The 20,208-nt window shown below is 40.0% G+C and overlaps 1 protein-coding gene across 1 annotated transcript; it reads right to left on the bottom strand.

Annotated features, from left to right (window-relative positions):
- Positions 1–8,225: 8,225 nt before the first annotated feature.
- On the bottom strand, positions 8,226–10,980 carry nkx3-2 (NK3 homeobox 2). The gene is made up of 2 exons (XM_071540859.1): positions 10,377–10,980; positions 8,226–9,496 (listed from the first exon to the last, which is right to left on the bottom strand). The coding sequence occupies exons 1-2, from the start codon at positions 10,765–10,767 to the stop codon at positions 9,060–9,062; spliced, it is 828 nt and encodes a 275-aa protein (XP_071396960.1). The 5' UTR covers positions 10,768–10,980; the 3' UTR covers positions 8,226–9,059.
- Between the last annotated feature and the right edge of the window lie 9,228 nt (positions 10,981–20,208).

Here is a 20,208-nt window from a genome sequence, read left to right as displayed (position 1 = left end):
TTCATTTTAGGCAAGCAAAATGACTAGTCTAGGAAAAGGTTAGGCAAGGAAAGGGGGCAGTTGAAGCTAGTTTTCTTGTGTCTCTGAAAAATAATGACATTGAGGGGGCTATCACTTCCTATCTGAAATCCAATCACCATCTGACCATATTCTATTTTTCTAAAGAGCTATTTCCTGAGTCTCAATGTCTCCTCCCATAGGTGATAGTTGATACAGCCATATGTATACATTCACTAAGAATCACAGATTTTTACCAAACTGATGCCAGCATCCATAGACAGCTTTAAGCAAAATGCAAGCAATGACTAAATGGTTGAATTACAGTAAGGATAGACTGCACAATGTGAAATATTCATTGCAGTAGGAAAACCTACAGACTATCAGGCAGGCCCAGTCCTCAACAGCTCAAAGTGTATTGACTATTAACTATGGTTATATGATATATAGGCTAATATGAATATTACCCGTAGGCCTGCTCTAATGACGTGCATCTGATAAAGATGTTCAGTTGCATAAACAGAAAACTAAAGTTGTCACCACTCTACATTTACTGCAACAGGTGGTTATGAAAAGAGTAATCAATCTGTCAATCTCTCATTGCCTGCCAGTCGTGTCCCTCCTGTCATAAGCTGCTGTCATATTGCTCCTATGTCAATTTTCTCTTGCTACAGTGTAACTTTCCAGGCAGGTATCCATTGGTGAGAGTCGAGTAGCGTGAAATCCAGATGTAAACAAAGATAGAAGCTGTCAATATCAACACACTATGTTGAACCGATGTTAGGCGAGTATCACAACTCGTAAAAAAAACTCCTATCAGCAGGTTTACATTGACTGTGGTGATGAAGTTAAGGAGTTAGATGTCCCTAATACAACTAACATTGTGCTAACTTTACTCCACAACACAGTGCAGATACAGTTGTGTGGCATCGCTTAGGTAACAACTACAGTATACTCAGGCCATTATCTTACATTGCCTAAGCTTTAATCGTAAACTAGAATATTAACAGTTGTGTGTGCATATTACGATGTGTTGCTTTGTTACTTTGTGAGTGAAACCCCAGCAGCGGCTAATATTAGCTAACCGAGCTAGCATCAGTCGCCATGGTGACTGGAAAGCAACCCCAGCTCTTTTTAAGAACCAAAAGCAGCACCGTAGCAGTTGGACACCGAGTGAACAGCCGTGCAACCGACACTGAGCCAATGTTGTTGCAGAAATGTTAGACTTGAAAGTCAATCTTCAGTAGCGTTGTGTGTGTGATGTTCTCACCTTCCCAGATGCACCGTCTCCGATCACTACAATTTTAAGCTGCCGGTCCTGACTGTCCTCTTCTGAGTCCGACATGTCGTTAAACTGTGCTCTGACCGTATCTGTGTGGAAAACCGATCGCTGTACGCAACGTAGTCACCGGTTGTTGAATTTATCTAGTTAATCAGATGGATTAAATGAGCGTTGAGTGGGCAACCAGACGCCATTTTGACTCTACTACACTGCTGCTCGGCTTGATCCACTGACACACAGTTAGCTTAGCCACTCTGTCGTGAAGGACATAAACAGCTTTCAGATCAGCAGGGAGATATCTACCGAAATACAAGACTGACACCGCGGCTTGGCGTTTTAGTTTGCATTGATTATTGGTATCAATGGCATAATTTCCACCTCAGAGGAAAAGACCATAAACCTGATTGCTAGCCTGTATGGATGCGTCCTGTGCGTGACGCGTTGCTGTTGCTATGGTAACAAAGGTCAAAGTGTAAGTATAGAAAACTTGATCAGCACAACACAGAATAACATTATTGTCCCAATAAGGTGGATTTTAACATATCAAAGCAACTTGTATAGAGTTTTGAAAAAAAATAATATTTTTATTGTAGATTCTCTGTCCCTCTCTCTCTCTAGACTGCATAATTATGCTTTATTTGCCGTGAAAAGCCATATTATGGGCTGGTAGCATAGTAAGTAAACAATAGCCAGAATGTTATAGTCTAGGTAGGCTACTAATAGGTATCTAGCCTATTAGTAATAAGTCTTCCATCCCACACACACACACACACACACACACACACACACAAACCCACAATCCTCATAGAAACACTTGTTTCCTTAGGTCCAACTGTAATCAGGCTGTAGCCTATAGATGTTATGTTTGTCATCTCAACCTATAGACCTATTATGAAGACTAAACCTAGCCTACATTCTAGCCAACATTTAAGCAGATATTTAGCTGTTCTCCTGAAAGGGAAAAGATGTTTCAGTTGTTTAAAAGTGTACAGTCTGAACAGGTTTTTAAGTGCTACTTATTGCCACCTTGGGATTTGCCCTAGAACCATATAGGTGCAGTGTAGATCCTCTTTTCACAGGTTCTTGGTGGTATCCTGTGTATTTCAGTTTCCTCCACTACTAATGTCAGAACTGTGAACAGTCTTACAGTTTGCAGGAATCAATTGTAGCTACAGCTTAGATTAATCTATATCCAGCTGTGTGATGTGATTGCTCTGTGTCACATTGATGTATTTACCAAATGAAGTGGTGAATGGTTTGGATAAACTGGTAAAACAGCACATTTTCCTGCAATTCTTTTGTGGTGTCTCTCTCTAGTTTTTATTGTTGCATATGTAAATGCTTTAGAATCAGTTTATGGCCCAGTCCTTATTGCAAATATAAACAAAATGTAGACACACTGCAAAAAGTCAAATAAAAGATTTAAACACACAATTCACTCTTAGATTAGTTGACAAAGCTCTTGATAGAAGAACTGACATACTGGGATTTTTTTTTTTTTAAACTTGAATATTAATATTAATTTTTAATTGTAAAATCATTATGTAGGCTATGTTTTTTAGGCATTTGCAATAAAATCGGTAGGGATTCTGAAAGATGAAAACAAAACTTGCAGCTATAGGCCTAAATCCTAAAAATCTACACCATAACTAGAAGATCCAATGAAAAACAAATCCTCGATTGGGAATTCAATGAAAACCTTAACGTGTCAGTGACCTTGAACTCTAGATATCGGTGTTAGCCTACCGACCATGAATCAGGAAAAAAGTTCCTTTTAGAACAATTTTACCCTCGAGGACTGTGATCAGACACAAAATAGTTGAAGGGAGAATCCTCTCAATGTAAATAAACAAGTTATTCTCACCTCTATGGGGAACACCGAGGTGTGATGTTCTGCAAATATATGAACTATTGTAGCCTAGCCTATGTCCTGTGTAAATTGGATGTTATGCACAAGAAAAAGAAATGAAACAAAAAAGAATAAAGTTTCAAATCCACCAAATCCTCAGTTTGACAGATCAATCCGTCACAGTCATAGGCTACTTGGAAACCTAATGTATTTGCCTAATTTACGCCTCATTTTTTAAATATTGCGTAGGCTATATTGTCGGTGCAGAATCTGAGCTTTAGTGTTTTTAAAAAGCTGGAAGTTCAATCACGGTCCTCATCTTTCACACTGCTTTTATTGCAAGGGAAGGAGCATGCTGCTGCATATGGGGGATGAACAGGAATTCGCACCTGGGCCACTTTGAAGCAGGTGGCAGTGAGTGTCAGGTCAGTATAGTCCAAAATGCTTATGAGGGTGTGATTGACAGCTTCCCAACTGGACAAAAAAAAAGGTTTTTGGGGGAAAGATGCGTCGCTAATTGTCGTAAAATTGTTAAATGTTCTTAGAAGAGAGACTTTATCGGAAAGGTTAAGGCCAATGGTGTCGTACGAATCTTTGTGGAGAGACAATCTAAGTTAATGAAATGCAACTGAATCATTAAATAGCCATATAAGCCTTTCACTGGGTCGGATATGTCATATAGCCTACAAAGGCATATCGTTTCAAAAAATAATTCGGCTGGAAATCCGGACCTGTTTGAGTCAATCAGCTAATATAGCCTAATATTAACTAATATGCTATGAATTCTTGATCAACAATAGGCCTATAAAAAAAGCCTAACCGTTAAAATGAGTCTGTGAGCCCTTCGCAGATCATCACATTAAACAAGCAATTCGCAAACTAGCAATAAATGACACATAGGCTGTCAATAAATACAATTCTTGAAGACTGAACGCATGCTTGTGTCGGACCACTTAACCTCTCATAATTAATATAACTAGGGCCCATTGTCCCGCTGCTGAAATAGGCTAGTAGCCTACGAAGAAGGTCCATGAAAATGCACCAAATTTGTAGAAAAACAAAAAGCTATTCAGAATTAATATATCGGGCAATATTTCATATATAGCCTAGGTCTATAAAATTGACTCATTTTAAAGATCAATGAAGTGATCATCCCGTGAATGGGCAATGCAACTGAGATTCTCTCTTTGTTGACCTATATTGTTTTTATTTAGATTTTCACTAATTTTAGCCTATGCTTCATTTTAATCGGATTTAGAAATAGGCTACACATGTAGCGTTTATGTCCTTGAATAAAATAGAGTATAGTTCCCTCAAAAGCACAATTGGACCTAATGCTGTATTGCCTTTACGCAATTAAATAGGTTAGTATACACATTTCCCAATACTTTGAAAAAAAAGAAAGTACAGTGCTATTAGGCTACCCAAAATAGTTGCATTTGCAGGTTGTCTATAGGCCTATAAAGGTGGGCATGAATTTATCAGAAACGTTTCAGATGTCTGTCGGCTTTATAATAAAGACTTCCATCCTGCAGCACATTAAAATGAATTTTGTCCATGACCCTAACATCTTGTTGGATGTGTTGCAACAAACCAGGCTGCTTCTATCATCATGTTAAGTGTCTACATGCTGTTCTGACCGCCGGTGACACTCGGACAGCTGTATGATCCTGTACATTTCAGTCAGAGTTCACTATTTCCCCGAGAAATCCTCTTGGTTTCTAATAGGCCCTACACTGAAAAATATCCATCTTTAGAGTCTTAAAATCTTATTTTCCTATAAACAAAATGAAAGGGGGGGTGAGATGAGTAGCCTACATTTGTTTCCAATGCAGTTTCACTTGTTTCAAGAATTTTGTAGAAATAAGTGATAATATCTTGAAATACGACGAAATCACTCCATGAAAAAAAAGAATAGTGAAACAATTTGATTTGCATTGGAAGCAACTGGAGTTATCTATTGCCATTATTTCACTCTTTGAAGAAAAATAATATTTTAAAACTCAATAGGCTACTAGATTGAACGACTTGTCAATGACATTCTTAATTTGGTGATAAACTGTAGGTAAAACTGTAGGAGTGACATGTCAACGATGATGAGCATTTTCAAATTTATTTCACGTTTCAGAAGATGCGTCTGTTTGTGGTTTCACCGCAGGGCAAAAATACAAATTCATTTATGTGAACAGGAGGAACCAAGCAACGCCTTTTTATAACTGTGCTTTTGCAGCCCAAGTCTGAATAGTCTTTAATTCAATTAAGTCACGGGTCTACACACGTCCACTCACGCCTATGTATAACGTGTCTAAGAATGTATATTAAATGCCAATTTTCTACCATTTATACTGTAACGTGATCTAGAACAACAACTGGATCGTGTCTGTCTGCGAAGGAAAATAATGTCCGTGATTACGGCTCATTACAGAAGTCAAGAGCATTCCGCTGAATTGTCCTTGACACACAAGATCATGAAGAGCAGTGAAGGCGAGGCCTTGTTTACAAGAAGGGGAAAATATATGAGCCCAGTAGAAATAACAAGAGAAATCAAATAACAGAGAAATCACATTAACTTTAGAATGAACTGAGTGCAGGAATGAGGGGATGAGCCAGTTTTCTATTAGGACGGAAGTATAAAATGTGATTCCATCAATTGCAATCTCAGGTTTTCTGAGTAGCCTATATCCACAAATATAGCCTGATCTCCTGAGACAGACCATGTTTTAAAAAAAAGGCAAAATATTAAGATGTTATTAAGATAAGATGTGAATAGGATGTATGGTTTATTTAAGGTTTATTTTATTTTTAATTTTATTTTTTTGTTGTAAAAATACTTGCGCGTAATCGTCCTTTACATTCGTGCATAATGGAGGAATGATGCTTTAACAGCGTGCGAATTTAATAAATTTGCATTAATTCAATTTGTATTTTCGGAGGGAGGCTGCTTTTTAAATTGGAAATGCTGGAGGGGAACTCAGTCCTAGTTTGGCTTCACAATATCCTATGTATCCATTCACAACGTATTTATGCTATGGCCTACAGTTGGTAGGCTACAGTGTATTTCCCATCAAAATGCTTGCAAACGTATGAAAAAAATAACGGGGAGACATTGGAATGGGGTTAATGCACACCAATGGGGGTGTTTGCATTTCAGCGATCACAGGTTGAAAAGAAAAACAGCCGGGATATTCCTCTCTATATCAGATATCTCTACATGCAGGTATGAAGGATGTGATGTGGGACGGTCCACTCCTCAGTATCCTTCAGTCCTTTAAGCTCCAGCGCAGCCAATGAGCAGCATCACTGTCGCTGGCGGTGGCCTTGGGGTGGCCGGTATACCTGCATTTGGAGATCACTATTTTGGGGCGTATAGGCTCCGTTGGTAAGCAGGGGAATTGTTTTTCCATAGGGTTAACGAAAATGGGGCACTGATCAGCCAAAGGCCTTCTGTACATTTAGCCTGGCATTTCGTTCCACCTACAGCAGCGCTTATGTGCGTAAATCTGCGCAATGGCAGAGTTCAGCTCTCTTAATGCCAAATGGAGAGATCTTCCTGACTGAGAATTGCTGTGTAAATTACACTTACATATATACAGTATATATATATATATATATATGACTTCCTTGCAGTAGCTGCCCGTGTGTCGACTAGCAGACGAAAAATCTGTGATAACTGTGACAATGTCCGGCAAAACTCAGCGTCTTCTTTAAATCTCATCTCCACGCTGAACTTTTAAGTGTTAAGTCTTATAGCTGGTGGATGGTCAGTTGTTGCAGTGAATCCTCTTTTTATATACTTGCAGCATCCTGGTATTACAAGCCACCCAGGTGTGTAAAGGGCCCTGTGTGTTTTATAAGGACCCATACCTCACACACATATAGGATGGTTAATCTACAGCTGCCCCAGACTGAAGTTCAGGGTTTTACTGGAGACAGAATACAGTCTAATGCTGCTCACATTCCATTCCAGTAATAGTAAAGTAATTAATAAAGGCGGGTTTAAACTATTTTTTTCTGTTGTGAAAATATGTGAAAACAGAGTTAAATGACTGTTATTCACTGTGCAATCCGGCGTGTCCGCAAACAGCCAAAATGTGGATTTTCTTTTCCCTCCATGACTTAAATTTAGGCGCAGTGACATGGGCCTCCTTAACCCGGAATACTCCTCTCCTTGTGTTGACATCCACCCCTGAAGGTAGCTGTCAGTCCGCCCTGTCCGGGAATCACACAGCTATTCATCATTGTCTGACAGGTGTGTTTGGGAAGGAAGCCATAGTGGCCCAGATGACAACTCGGCAGCACAGCACTGACTGCAGGGCGGCAGGACAGCAGGAACATCATGGTAAACATGATGCCTTTTTCTCGAGAGCGATGAGAGATGCAGGCAACGTGGTTCAAATAGACCAGTTTACAGCTGGACTCACCATTGTAATAGGAAGATTGTTGTATTAATTTTATATTTGGCAGATATGGTTTTAGTAGCTATTATTCCTATTTTCTTTTAGGACATTTTTAAAATGTGTTAGTGCCCTCAAAACACAGCAACATTTGTCCTAAAAGTAGTCTATACCAATAATAACTTAATAATTAAGGTATTTATTACGCCGAGTAAATCTCATAGGTTGGCCAATTTCAGAAAACCTTTCCTGAACTTTGAGAAGACGTTTGGCCACAAAATAAGAGCTATATGCAGCACTGTAGCGCGTTTATTCCCGGTTTGTGCAAGAAAGCAACATCTATAATAGTGTTAGGCTGTATATTAATTAGGCTATATATTACAAAACCTACAGCTAAGTTATAGCTTCGTTAATGCATGTTGACAGCCGCCAGGCCTTATGCGTTTTTCCTCACACAGCCAATGTGCTGCCAATAAAAAGTTAGTGTCAATAAAGTTACCAGATTGTGTAAACCCATAAGGCCTAAAATATAGCATATTATTATTACTGTTAATAACTGTTGCTATTGTTATAGCCTAATCTGTCCCGCCATGTTGGTGTTATTGTTATTAAAATGAAAAGGGAAATGAGTCAACGGCCCAATATTCAACATCATAATAAAAACTTTAAAACAAAATGGCATCCAAATTATAGTAATGCCTGATATGTTTTAATGTTTTTCGATCTAAACAAACAGTCAATTTACACAATAGAAAATAGGTACATTTCAATAGGAACTGGTTTGTCAGCCTGCTTCCTGCCACAGATCGCTTTCAGGCCAATAATACAACAAACCCACAATTTCTCTTTTCGGTCCGATACTGTACATGCCCACACTATATGCATTTTACATTTTAGTAACGTCATGTATATGCTCAAAAGTGCTGAAATATCTTACCTTTACAAACACAGCAAGGAAAAACAACCTGTAACAGAGATAGTTATTTGAAAAGTCAATGGGAATATGCCTATTTCCAATCACTGCAGAGGTAGGAAGGCGCATATAACATAAACCAACAAAGGTGACATTTTCAGTCTAGACCACTGGTTCCCAAAGTGGGGTCCGGGGACCTCCAGCGGTCCTTCAGGGGGCTTCCAGGGGTCCCCAGCCAGATGGGGAATACTTTAATGTTATTACTCTTTCACTCCCTAGAGGTTAACACAGTGACAATGAATGAGCAGGTCCACTCTCCCCGCCTATAGTATAGACACTTTATACTAAATCATGACAAACATCTTCTTAGATGGGGTTCCTTCTGGCAACACCTTATTAAATGATGAGGGAGGGGGTGGTGGTGGTCATTTTTTAAGTATCTGGGGGTTTCTTGACATGAAAAAGTTTGGGAACCCCTGGTCTGGACAACACGATGAGGCAGTTCACTCGGAGACACTGAGCTGATAATCAGTCCATTCAGGTCTTCTCCTCTTGTTAAAAGTAATTAGTTTGATTTCCTGGGAGAAAAACAAAACAAAAAAAAGAATAAATACACCGAAGTTCTCATTGATTCCCCGCACAGGCAGAGAGTGTCCAGGCAGGGAGGCAGTAGGCGTACGGGTAATAGTAGGACGGCTGCAGGGAGAGCAGCGGAGGCCGCAGGATCTCTCCGGGGCTGTACTGTCTCTGGTCGTCCCGCACCAAAACTTTCACCGCCACTTTCTTAGCTGCCGGGGTCGACGCCATCAGATCGGCGGCCATCTGACGGCGTTTCGTCTTATACCTGCGGTTCTGGAACCAGATCTTGACCTGGGTCTCTGTCAGCTTCAGGGAGGCCGCCAGGTCCGCCCGCTCCGGCCCGGACAGGTACCGCTGGTGGTTGAAGCGGCGCTCCAGCTCGAAGACCTGCGCGTGGGAGAAGGCGGCCCGGGAGCGCTTTTTCCTCTGTTTGGGCTGGTCCAGGCTCTTATCGCAGCCCCCCTCGTCCAGGGCGCTGGGGTCTGAAAGGGAGACGTGCAGACGTGCGCCATGCAACAAAAGAAACCCTCAGTGAATTCCTGCTTTTAATTGATTTAACTGGAGTCACTTCTGTTGACTTCAGGTGAAGGTGAATGCTTTGGGATGTGATTGAACAGGCAGCAAGGTGTGTTACTTTTCTATTTTTATAGCCTACGTTGTCAGAAATAAGTGGCCTTGTCTGTTTACCTTAATTTCGTTGGTTGCTGTAGGCCTATCCAAATGAAAATGGAAAAAAAAATCTAATCTAGTGAGTTTTCATTCAGGCCTAAAGACAGTAAAAACTAGAAAATTTCAAATGGTGTCCAGACTTTTTTATCCACTGCAGTTTAGAGTTTGTTTTTCCTATCAGCTGTGCGTCTCCGGACAATTCACATCTTTAATCCAAAGGGAAATCCTGTCCATGCAACATAAATTAGCTTACACAAATATGACCTATGATGACACCAAATCGAGCTGCCCTTAGCCTTTAAGAATTGACGGTTTAAAGGCCTGTGGGTGGCAACAAATACAGTTTTACCATGAGCCAAGCTTTCCCATTAGCATCTATTCTCATTCGTGCGTAAAAGTGACCAGGAGTGGTTTTGGAAATGTCCAAATAATGGCATACAATGAAAGAAATAGCCTTGGCCTTTGACTTGTGACAAAATGGTTTTAGCATAATTAAAGGAGCGTTTTAAGAGCCACGCTGGACTCTATTCTGGTTTTCCCGTTTTTTTATTTAATGTTACACATCAGAGGGTTCACTGAGTCATTGTGGTTCTTTATAGGCTACAACTTCTACCCTAACCAGAGAACGAAGAACGAAGAATGAAGAACCATATTTTTTTCTGAGCATGGTTGCACATTATCTAACTCACTTACCCGTAACATTAGGCTCACAGTCGCTCTTTGCGTTTTCCACAGCTGCAGATTCGTGGTCGGTCTCCTCCTGCAGACTCTCCTCCAGCACATCTGACGCCTGGTCTCCGTCTTTCTCGGACTTGCAGACGGCCAGAGTCTTACTGTCATTGTCGTCGCTGAGTCCCGAGTCCGAGTCATAACTTTTCTGGTCCGTGGGCTCACAAGCCCCCCCATCATCACTTCTGCACGCCGTGGGAAAGTCCGCCGACCCGCCGTTCATTTCCCCAAATATTTTCCAACACGCCGTCTTGGAGAAGCACATATCCAAATCTGGCAAGTGCCGGCTGTCGTCTTTTTTGTTCAGGATGGCTTGGATCGAGAAAGGCATCAGTGAGTTGCCACGAACGGCCATTTTTCAAAAAGTGAAGTTGTTCGTCTTCAAGGGAGCAATTAACTGGCCTGGATAATGGAGCAAATGTCAATTCATCCGCATTTTACTCCCAGCGAAGCCCTGGTGTCGCGTATGTTTTCCCTCCAGTGTTGGTTTCTCATCGCATCCCCGCAGGAGAAGCCGCGGAAAGTTTCTCGTATATCCGAAGGCACGATGCTTCTCCTCCGCATAGCTCTGCCATCAGCCCGGGCTCGCTCCCGTTTCCTGCCCTTTTCACACACTTCTACCATCCACCCTCACCTGTGACTGACAGCGACTCCTCTGCGTCTCCTATTGGGCGAGAGCGGAGGAACGCCGCTCAGCCATTGGCCACTGTACGTACTACGTCACGTTGCGTTCACGTCGGATTGGGATAACCGTAAAATTGAACGGACGTGGAATTGTGTTCACGCGATGGAACTCGTGTTGCATCCGTCAACCGCCATGATTTATGTTTTTGGAGACGCTGATCGCTCCTCTGCTTCTTCCAAAAGTTAACAAACATGAATTTAGTGTGTGATACGTTTTAATTTATGTTTTACAACATCACAAAGATTGCAATTCAGCCACAAACACAAACGAAAGTTGTGTCCTATCATGGGTTTTTAAGTGTGGTGATAACAAAATGGCTTATGTGATGAAAATCGTTCATTTTGTTCGTTTAATAGGAAATTACTATAGCATTCCTTACACGCAGCTATAACTGCAGAGATTTCCGTGTTGGTGATGCTGGGAATTCGGTAAGTCAGAAAAACCAGGGTCCAGCGACAAAAACCCTGAGATCACAAGTAGCTGAAAACTGGAGTGAACGGTGTTTACCACCTGAAAGCTGAGGCGAACGGTATTTTCAATGAGAAGTCTCCTATCTACCATTTTTATCATTTGACTTGAATGCAGCATCAGGACAATAAATATGTCCTCTTTTAAAGTTTAACCCTTCAGCATCCAAACAGGTCCGCATGGGTGTCCAGTGCGTAAAGTGACGCGTTTTTTTTTCTTTGGTGACATTTTGGACACCAACTAATGTGTGCCAGATTGGTACCACCACACAGGCCGATACCCAGTCGAGATTTTATTAAGCGGCTAGTGACCGTTATTGCCACTTCCCTTGGCCACATTATGAACCATCATGAGCAGGTAAGGTTGTGCGCAATCCAGATTCTTGTACTGCAAAAAATATCCGTCTTAATAAATCATTTAATCTAGTATTGTGTCTGATAATATGATCTTTTATAAAACAAGTAGAAATATCTGACAATATGCTGAGATAATTATAGGCTACTTGTTTTAATGCAAATCAACTTGTTTCAATAATTTGAATCCAGTGTCTTTTTCTTGATACTAATGGCGTAATCTACCTTAATCTGATTTAATTTAAAATACTGACTCAATTACTGAGACAAGTGAAACTTGAAAACAACCGAAATGATCTCGCCTTACTGGCAGAATATTTCACTTGTTTTAAGAAAAATAATATTTTAAGGCTGGATATGAGAATAAATGACTTGATGAGATGCAGTTTTTGCAGAGCAAAAGACAAGGGGTTTATGTGTTTTCTTCTGCGCGATGTTGACCCTCGATAACCATAGAAATCAGTGAAAATAACAGAATAGGACGATGGAAACATCAGCGTGAAAACTCACTGTGGCTCTGCAGCAGCGGGTCTCTGGTGGATCAGTGTTTTAGGGGGGCAGCAGGCCGTGGTGCGTTCAGGTCCGGATCATGACCTTTGTCGTATTTCACGTCGCCTTTTCCTCTCACATCTTTCCTGCCGCTCTCAACTGCAAACCAATAAAACTGAACTGATCTTAAAATAGTCTTTTGTTAAGTGACACCAGCAGCTGCATATTATGATTGACTAAGTGAGCAAGGTGACAAATTTAATTCAACTTATCTAATGCAACTATTTTCATACTTGGAAAATAGTTGGTTATTGATTTCAGACAAGCTTTGTCTATTGAAAAAAAGGTTTCAAGGCACGATTAATGAATATTATCCAATATGAAAACATTTTATTTTTTCACTTTTTAAAATGAAATGTTTCCATGCCATTGTTGTGGGCCAATTGAATGGATTATCATTCTCCATTTATTTACCTAGTTTTGATAAACGGCTCTAATTTCGTCAGGCTGTTAAAATGCTTCTGATCAGGCTCCGTTAGTCTGTTATAAATTATATGAATGAAAGCGGGCTGATGAATTCATTGCCGCTGCAACAAAAGTGTAATTGATGTTCAACATTATGAGACATTACTGGGCAACACCCTATTTATTTATATATGTGGGAAATGTTTTCATTATTGTTATTTGTATTATTATTATTACTATTATTAGGCCTATTATTATTATAATTATAATACATAGCCTATTATTATTGTCATTATTAGGCTACTTATTATTTATTGTTGTTATTATTTCCTTGGTTACTAGGCCTACTTGATTTTCTATAACGCAAGTCTGTTTGTTCATTTGAAAAACTGGAAATTGGATTTAGACTGAAATGTGTCTTTATTATGATTACATGAATATCGGAAAGTCCTGAAAAGCGCAGAGTCTGTCAGTGCGAAGGATAAAGGAGAAGATGCAGACGGCCGGTCAGCTGTTGAAACGACGGAAAAACGGACGGATTTACCCCTTTATTGATTTTGCTTTTTGAATTTTATTTTATTTTTATTTTTTTCATTCCTTTTTCTAAAACTATTGTACATGAACCTCCTGCGGCCAACCTAAACCCAGTGGGGTTTTCCCTCACCCAAACCAGACTGTCTTTAAAATGGATGCAGGAATTCACCGACCTTGAACTTCATGTAAATCACTTTGAACAGATAAAATAAACCTTTAAAGCATTCTCATTATTTTTTGCTCCTGAAAGCTTGATCCATAGAGCTTCTGTTTGTAAAGGTGTGTGAAATTAATCTAATAAATTAATAAACTGAGGCTGACTGTGCAAAAAAAAAAAGTGTTGGTCCGTTAAATTAATTTAATCTTCCCTGTCCACGTCAGTTCATATCTGGAGTATATCGACGCATTTAAGACTCCTGGTTTAGAAATTTTGTATCATGGCCCTTGTATAGATGTGTAGTTTTCAACATTATGAGAAGAATAAAAAATAGAAATGATGTATGCAAGTATGTCATAATATTCATAATAAACTAGGGTCTACCTATCTTCAAAAATTTAATTTATCATGGTCTCTGCAAACCTGTTGCATGCATATATTATACCATCTAGTGGCCACTGGAAATACACTGACTTCTGACATCTTGGGCATTTTTCAGTCACATCATTTGCTGTTATAGAAACCAGTGGAGGTCAATTCACCTTTATTTCTCTCTATTCAAAATGTGCATTGGAATTGCAGTTCATATGATAATGACGAGTCTCCATACCCAATAATTTCTTTATATGTTGCATATGAGGATGTTTTATTGCAAAGCATTTACAGTTTTTGAATTTTGAAGAAAGTCCACTTCCCGAGTAAATTGAATTTTGACTTTGAATTGTGACAGACCCCAATCCTGCCAACAAGACAAGGCTAAAAATGTTTCAGCTGAAGTTCCTTGTCTCGCCTGCGGCTCGGTTTTCTTTTTTACAAGACTGATGTTTCTTCTTACGGTATTGAATTACTAAATCTAACTAAACCTAAACTCACTGTATCTGTATGAGTGTCTTGCTCTGCGAAAATGAATTGAATGATGGTGAAGAAATTATGTGGCATTGTCTCAGGACTGGATGTGACCTTGGGGATGAAAGCCTGTATCACCACAAGCAATGAAAACACAACTGGAAGAGGGAAAAGCAAAAACCACTGACACTGTCTGGATATTTTCACACATACTGCTGTTGCACTGGCAGCTTCTGAAAACATTCTCCCTTTAGAAACTGCTCATTTCAGCCAAGGCTGATCCACAACTGTGGTTCATCACTTTGTTTTTGATTCTTTTATATTCTGAAACGACCAACTTCTTTTCTTTGCCTTTTTCGTACAATTCTGTTGTTTATTGATCCTATCCTGAGGGAGCCAGCCTAAATTGAGCCATAGAAAATGCTTTACCATGGGAAGATGGAAAATGAATAAAATTGGAGGATTTTCTTGTCTGCCAGACTTCTCCAACAAAGTGAGTCAGTGTGCCTATCAGTGTGATGTCGGCCAGACTCCATGGGTTACACTGTGTTTTGGTAACCACACTGGGATGAAGAGTAATAAGCAGTAAGTAGCTGTAAGTGGAAGGAAATGTAAACAGCAGCACCAACAGCAGCTTGGTTTTCATTGAGATGACTGTGCCTAAATAAAAAAAACTAATATCCAATAAATAAAAGACTCAGATTGACTGGTTTGTTGTGATTCCACATGTACATCCCAAAATTTATGCAGTTGATCACCTGCCAAAAAAACACAAAATAGAATAAAATCAGCAAATACATTTAAAATCAATTGTGAAAATGCATCCAGTTGCAGAGCCATCTGAAAATATTTTACTAGCAGATGAGGAATTTGCAGCAGTGGTTGAAAGCTGAAAAAAATCCAAATTTCATTCTTCCAAAACCAATATTTCTGCAAGTCTTGTGGTTTATTGTACTTTTTCCTTCTCAGCTGAGTCTGTGTGTGTGAATCAAATTTGACCAAACATCTTACCAATGTATAGTGATGAGAAGAAAACAAAAAAATTAAAAAGAAACATTGCTGTTTATATACACAGATATGTGTGTTTATAGTCAACATGAAGCTGAAGCAGGTTTGGGCTCCCTCTGCTGGCTGGGGAAGAGAGATTCGCTTCATGGAAAAAGGTGATATAGAGGGATCAGGCATTCATTTCTTAATGGTTATACTGGGAAAAGATACATCTATGCCAGAACCACTATAGCTTATTTTTCTATATACATCATTTATTAATATCCCCTTCTTCTCTGACTGCTCTATGCATTCCTCTTTGCGGGATACTCAGCGTAATGCACGGATGAAATTCCCACCAGCTTCCAGTAAAAAAGTAAAGTTAATGGCTTATTACTGCTAACAACACAGTGGAAGACATTCTCCTCCACCCACTGCCCCTTTTCCTGCCTAACCGTAATCTTACGTGTTAAACAGAAATCTTGCCTGATGCAGCAACATGCCAGTGCCATGGCAACATCTCTGTTTCCCCTCCTCTCCTGGGTGTGTTTATGACAGGTCTTGAACCTTTTGCATGCTGGTATGAGGAAGGAGGCTCGCAGCACGCCATTCTCTCCCCCCCCCCCCCCTCTTGCGCGAGAATAGCTGCCAAATTGTGTTCAGATGGAGCAACACATGAGAGGGCACTGCCAAGAGTCATTTGCAATAAACGCTCCCCAAAAATGTCTCCCGAAATTTCTCACCAAATCTCAGATCCACCATGATAGCAGCCTTAATCAACCTCAACACTGGAAAGTGGAGGGAGGGGAGGGGCGCTGCCAGCTTTAAGTATGCTTTTAGTCGCCTAAGTTACGACTGAACCCTCCAAATCTTTTTTTCTTTTTTTTTTCTTCCCCAAAGAAAAATTATCCTCGCATGCGATGGACCACTAAATGGAAGAACCCTTGGGACAGCACACTTAATACAGTAAATGGAACCAAGAGACAAGGAGAGAGCGGTCGCCGTAGGTTCCTCCTCCTCTTGGAAGCTATTCAAAACATCCCAGTATCGGCTACATTACTGGAGCCACAGCAGCATACAGGCATAGAAGCACTTCTTAGTGGGGGGATAGCCCGCTGTTACAGTCCAATTAATTTGTGTAGATAGTGCAGACGTGATTTATAGTTTATTTTTTGGGGGTCTGCTGTGCTGACAAACGAGCTTTCATCTGCCGTTGGCACGCAATACGTAATGCAAGCAGCTCAAGCACATCATAAAAGGCTTCTCAGGTTTGGAAGGGCCTGGCTGCGACCGCTTCTTTCTCCTCTTCTCACGCCTAAATAAAGATGTCCTTCAAAAGGAGCGGGGGCCCTTTCAGTGGGGTTTATGTCACATGTAAAACACCACTTTTGAGCGTACAAGTTGATGTAGTTATGAAAACTTCAAGCACCATTTAGAAATTCTTGAGATATTATGGGGCTGTTCTTTTCAGGCTGTAAAGTGGACGTCATGGGCTGCAGTGTTTCAAGCCTCATAAAGAGGAGCGTTGCATGTTGCAGCTTTACAGAGACATTCACCTCTCCAACAGGTGTATACTGTCTGATACCTTACTGTACAGTGTCCATATGATATCTACTGTTTGAAAAATGTAGCATCTACTCAGACAAAATGATAAGTGGCATGAAAATACACTACCAGTCAAAGACACACCTGATTGAATGTAGGCTACTGTGTTTTTCATTATCTTCAACCCATTTTGATCTAAAGGCTTATGCTTAAATGCTTGAAATTTGCTTTTTAGACAAATATAGCCTAAATAGTGAAGTCGATGCCTATGTATGAATTTCTCTCCAAAGCCTTTGCCTTTCCATCCAGGCAAAGGGCGGCTACTTTAAAGAATCTAAAATATAAGATAGTTTTGATTTGTTGAACACTTTCTTGGGCACTGCATCATTCCATTGATGTTATTTAATAGTTTTGATGTCTTTACTATTATTCTAAAATGTGGAAAATAGTACAAATAAAGAAAAATGAGTGTGTCCAAGCTGTTGACTTGTGTAATATTTAGTAATTTGCCAAAGAGGTAGGCTATATTGCATTTTGGGCTTAAGCTCCTCATTTATATTCTGTACATGTAAGCACAATTACATTATAAAAGGCTTCTCAATTTTGACCATAGTATGTTGATATACAGCAACCAATCAGTTTGACCCCAAAGTGCTGGTCAGTAAACACACACACACCTCAGGCCGATCCTATTCGTTGCAGCTTCAGATGCCAGAAGTCAATCCGGAGTCAGCAGCTTCAGCTTTCGCCTCAGCCGCAGAATCATTTCAATACTGCAGAAGAATGAAAAAAACGTTAAGCCGCCGCCCCTCCCTGCTGCCTGTCTCTATTTCTGTGACTCTCGCATGAAACGCTTCTGACGTTAAACACCTGTTAACTTTTATGTCTTGTGAGAGGAGTGGCTGAATGGGAGACCATTATGCTCAGTGCCAGTCGGCTTGGCCAAATCCCCAGTAGAGGAAAGACCACTCCCAGTATGGAGAGGCGGTGGGAGCGAGCCCCTTACCCCAGCAGCACCGGGGAGACGGCCCGCTCACATCCAGCAGGCCCTCGATTCCAGTTGACAGCTGTGTGAAACCACCATCTTTCCACAGCTCTCTCCAGGATAAACTGCTCCGCTGCCCGCTACCGGACTTTCTTAAGAGGAGAGGGAAGGAGATATGAGGCGTTTTGATCAAACTGTGAGACGGCTTATGGAGCTGGTGTCTTGTGTCACGGTTTTTTCTACCACTCGCACATCTAGATGTCAGTACTGATCTGGAGTCAGTGCAGTGAGTCCAGCCAGAAGCCAAATAACCTGCACTACCTAAGCAGTCTTACACCTACATTCCTACATTATAGAATAGATTAACACAATACTATCTAATTAATGGGTAATGCTTTACAATGGCCTTATTCCAGTGTATTAACATGTGTATTATCCTATGGAGAAGTAATGTAAGTACACAATATTACTGTGTAGGTACTGGATGAAAATCTCCCAATAGCTAGGCTACATAATGTACTTACAACCACTAACTTGCTATAGCATATAAATAAAGTCTTACTTACTTACTACTCTGTTTGAATGAAGCCATTTGAATGGTGTTACACAGTTGTAAGTGCATTATGTAGCTATTGGGAGATTTTCATCCAGTACCTACACAGTAATTTTGTGTACTTACAATACTTTTCTATAGGGTAATGCACTGGAATAAGGCCATTGAAGTGTTACCAATTAATGTTATAATACTTATTGTTTTAACATTCATGGAGTATCAGAAAGATGGGATTTACTGCATCATCACATTTCAGATCGTTTCAGATGAGAAACAATCAGGGAAAAGACATACAATATGATTTTCAAATACTTTCCTGTGATTATTCCTCATTGCACTTATATTTGATTTTGTCTACTGATTTTATTTTTGCCATTTCTCTTTTTCAGTTTTATGTGAAGCACTTTGTAACTAGTGCTATACAATTTCTATACAAATAAACTTATATTATTATTATTGTGACTGAGAGCTCACACTCCTTTTCTTGTCCTATATGTGGAAAAAAAATGCTCCCAAAGGAGGTTAAACCTGTTCCTGGTCTTTTAGGCCAGCGGATTTAAGTTAGTACCTTGTATTGCTGCTTCCACTACAACTCTAACCTCTTAACTCTAAAATACAATTACCTGTACCAACTAAGCAGTCTTCCATCTCATAAATACAATGTCTAGTGTCTCTTAAACGAAGGGACTGCTGATATCTGCTGGCTTGCAGAGACCTGCAGCAAAACAAAAAAAATATTTAGGACAACAATACAAACTACATTAAAATGACGAAAATGACGGTTCAAAGTCCTTCCAATGGCATCCCTGACTGAAAGGAGTGCTGTTTGCCTGCCAGGCTTGGTGGCTAAATGAAAGCTGATCCAGACTTTTAAATGAGAGGTGTTGGGCTAATATTTAGGGCTTGGATTCCAGCACCAGGAAATACCTGAGAGGAACACCTTCAGGAATCAAATTTAGCACTCCGCAGGAATGGTTGGAAAACTTCAACCGGCCTCACTCAGCTTTCCGTAACCTTTCTTCATGCTGTTGGATCCCGTACGTTCAGGTGCAGCGATTAAGGCCTCCTAACGTGTTAATGATGGTGGAATATTTCATTCTTAGTTTGTCAGTTTTATCGTCCATTAGCAGGCAGGAATGTCCTCTCCTCTTCTCCGCTCTCAGGTGATTGGTTAAAGGTCTTGGCTATTTACACATTACAGACAGCACATCCATTTAGGAAACACAGGAGAGATAACATTTGAGACATAATAGGGGTAAATTAATAAAAATCTGTATATTCAGCTCTGTGCAATATTTCACCTTTTCATAAACAAAGCCTTAAGCTTCCCAACACGTGTTAAGCTTTCAAAACAGGATCAACAGTTTGGGGTTCCTTCAGCAGCTGCACGCTTGGTTTCACGGTAAAGTGAAAATCTGTGAAACCATTATTTATTTTAAGTATATGCTGAATATTACAAGCATATGTTTTTATGCTCCGTTACCGACTCTGACTATACTTAACACCAACCGTGTAAAACTCAGAAAAATTAAAAAAACCAACACAGAAAGAGCTAAATTGAAGAGAAACAATAAAACCATCAAGTCCTAATTTGCAGTGCTTTCACTACTTATAACAAAACAATGTTGCAAAAATAGAAATTACTATGTTAAACACAAACTAATTTATAAGAGGAACAAAGTATAAAAACAATGTTCAGTACATTTGCATTTGTGGGACAAACATCTTT

The sequence above is a fragment of the Centroberyx affinis genome, unplaced genomic scaffold (genome assembly GCF_046629955.1).
Source record: "Centroberyx affinis isolate AG114_WGS23_722 - 3 ecotype Tasmania unplaced genomic scaffold, CSIRO-AGI_Caff_v1 ptg003734l_1, whole genome shotgun sequence".
NCBI lineage: Eukaryota > Metazoa > Chordata > Actinopteri > Beryciformes > Berycidae > Centroberyx > Centroberyx affinis.
The sequence above is the reverse complement of the archived record's forward strand: the minus strand, read 5'-3'. Positions and strand labels throughout refer to the sequence as shown.

Bases quoted from the DNA above. Each gene is read 5' to 3' on its own strand.
- nkx3-2 (XM_071540859.1), bottom strand. From the start codon at position 10,767: ATGGCCGTTCGTGGCAACTCACTGATGCCTTTCTCGATCCAAGCCATC. The intron at 9,497-10,376 runs GTAAGTGAGTTA...TCTCCCTTTCAG, and splicing joins CTGTGAGCCTAATGTTACGG to ACCCCAGCGCCCTGGACGAG.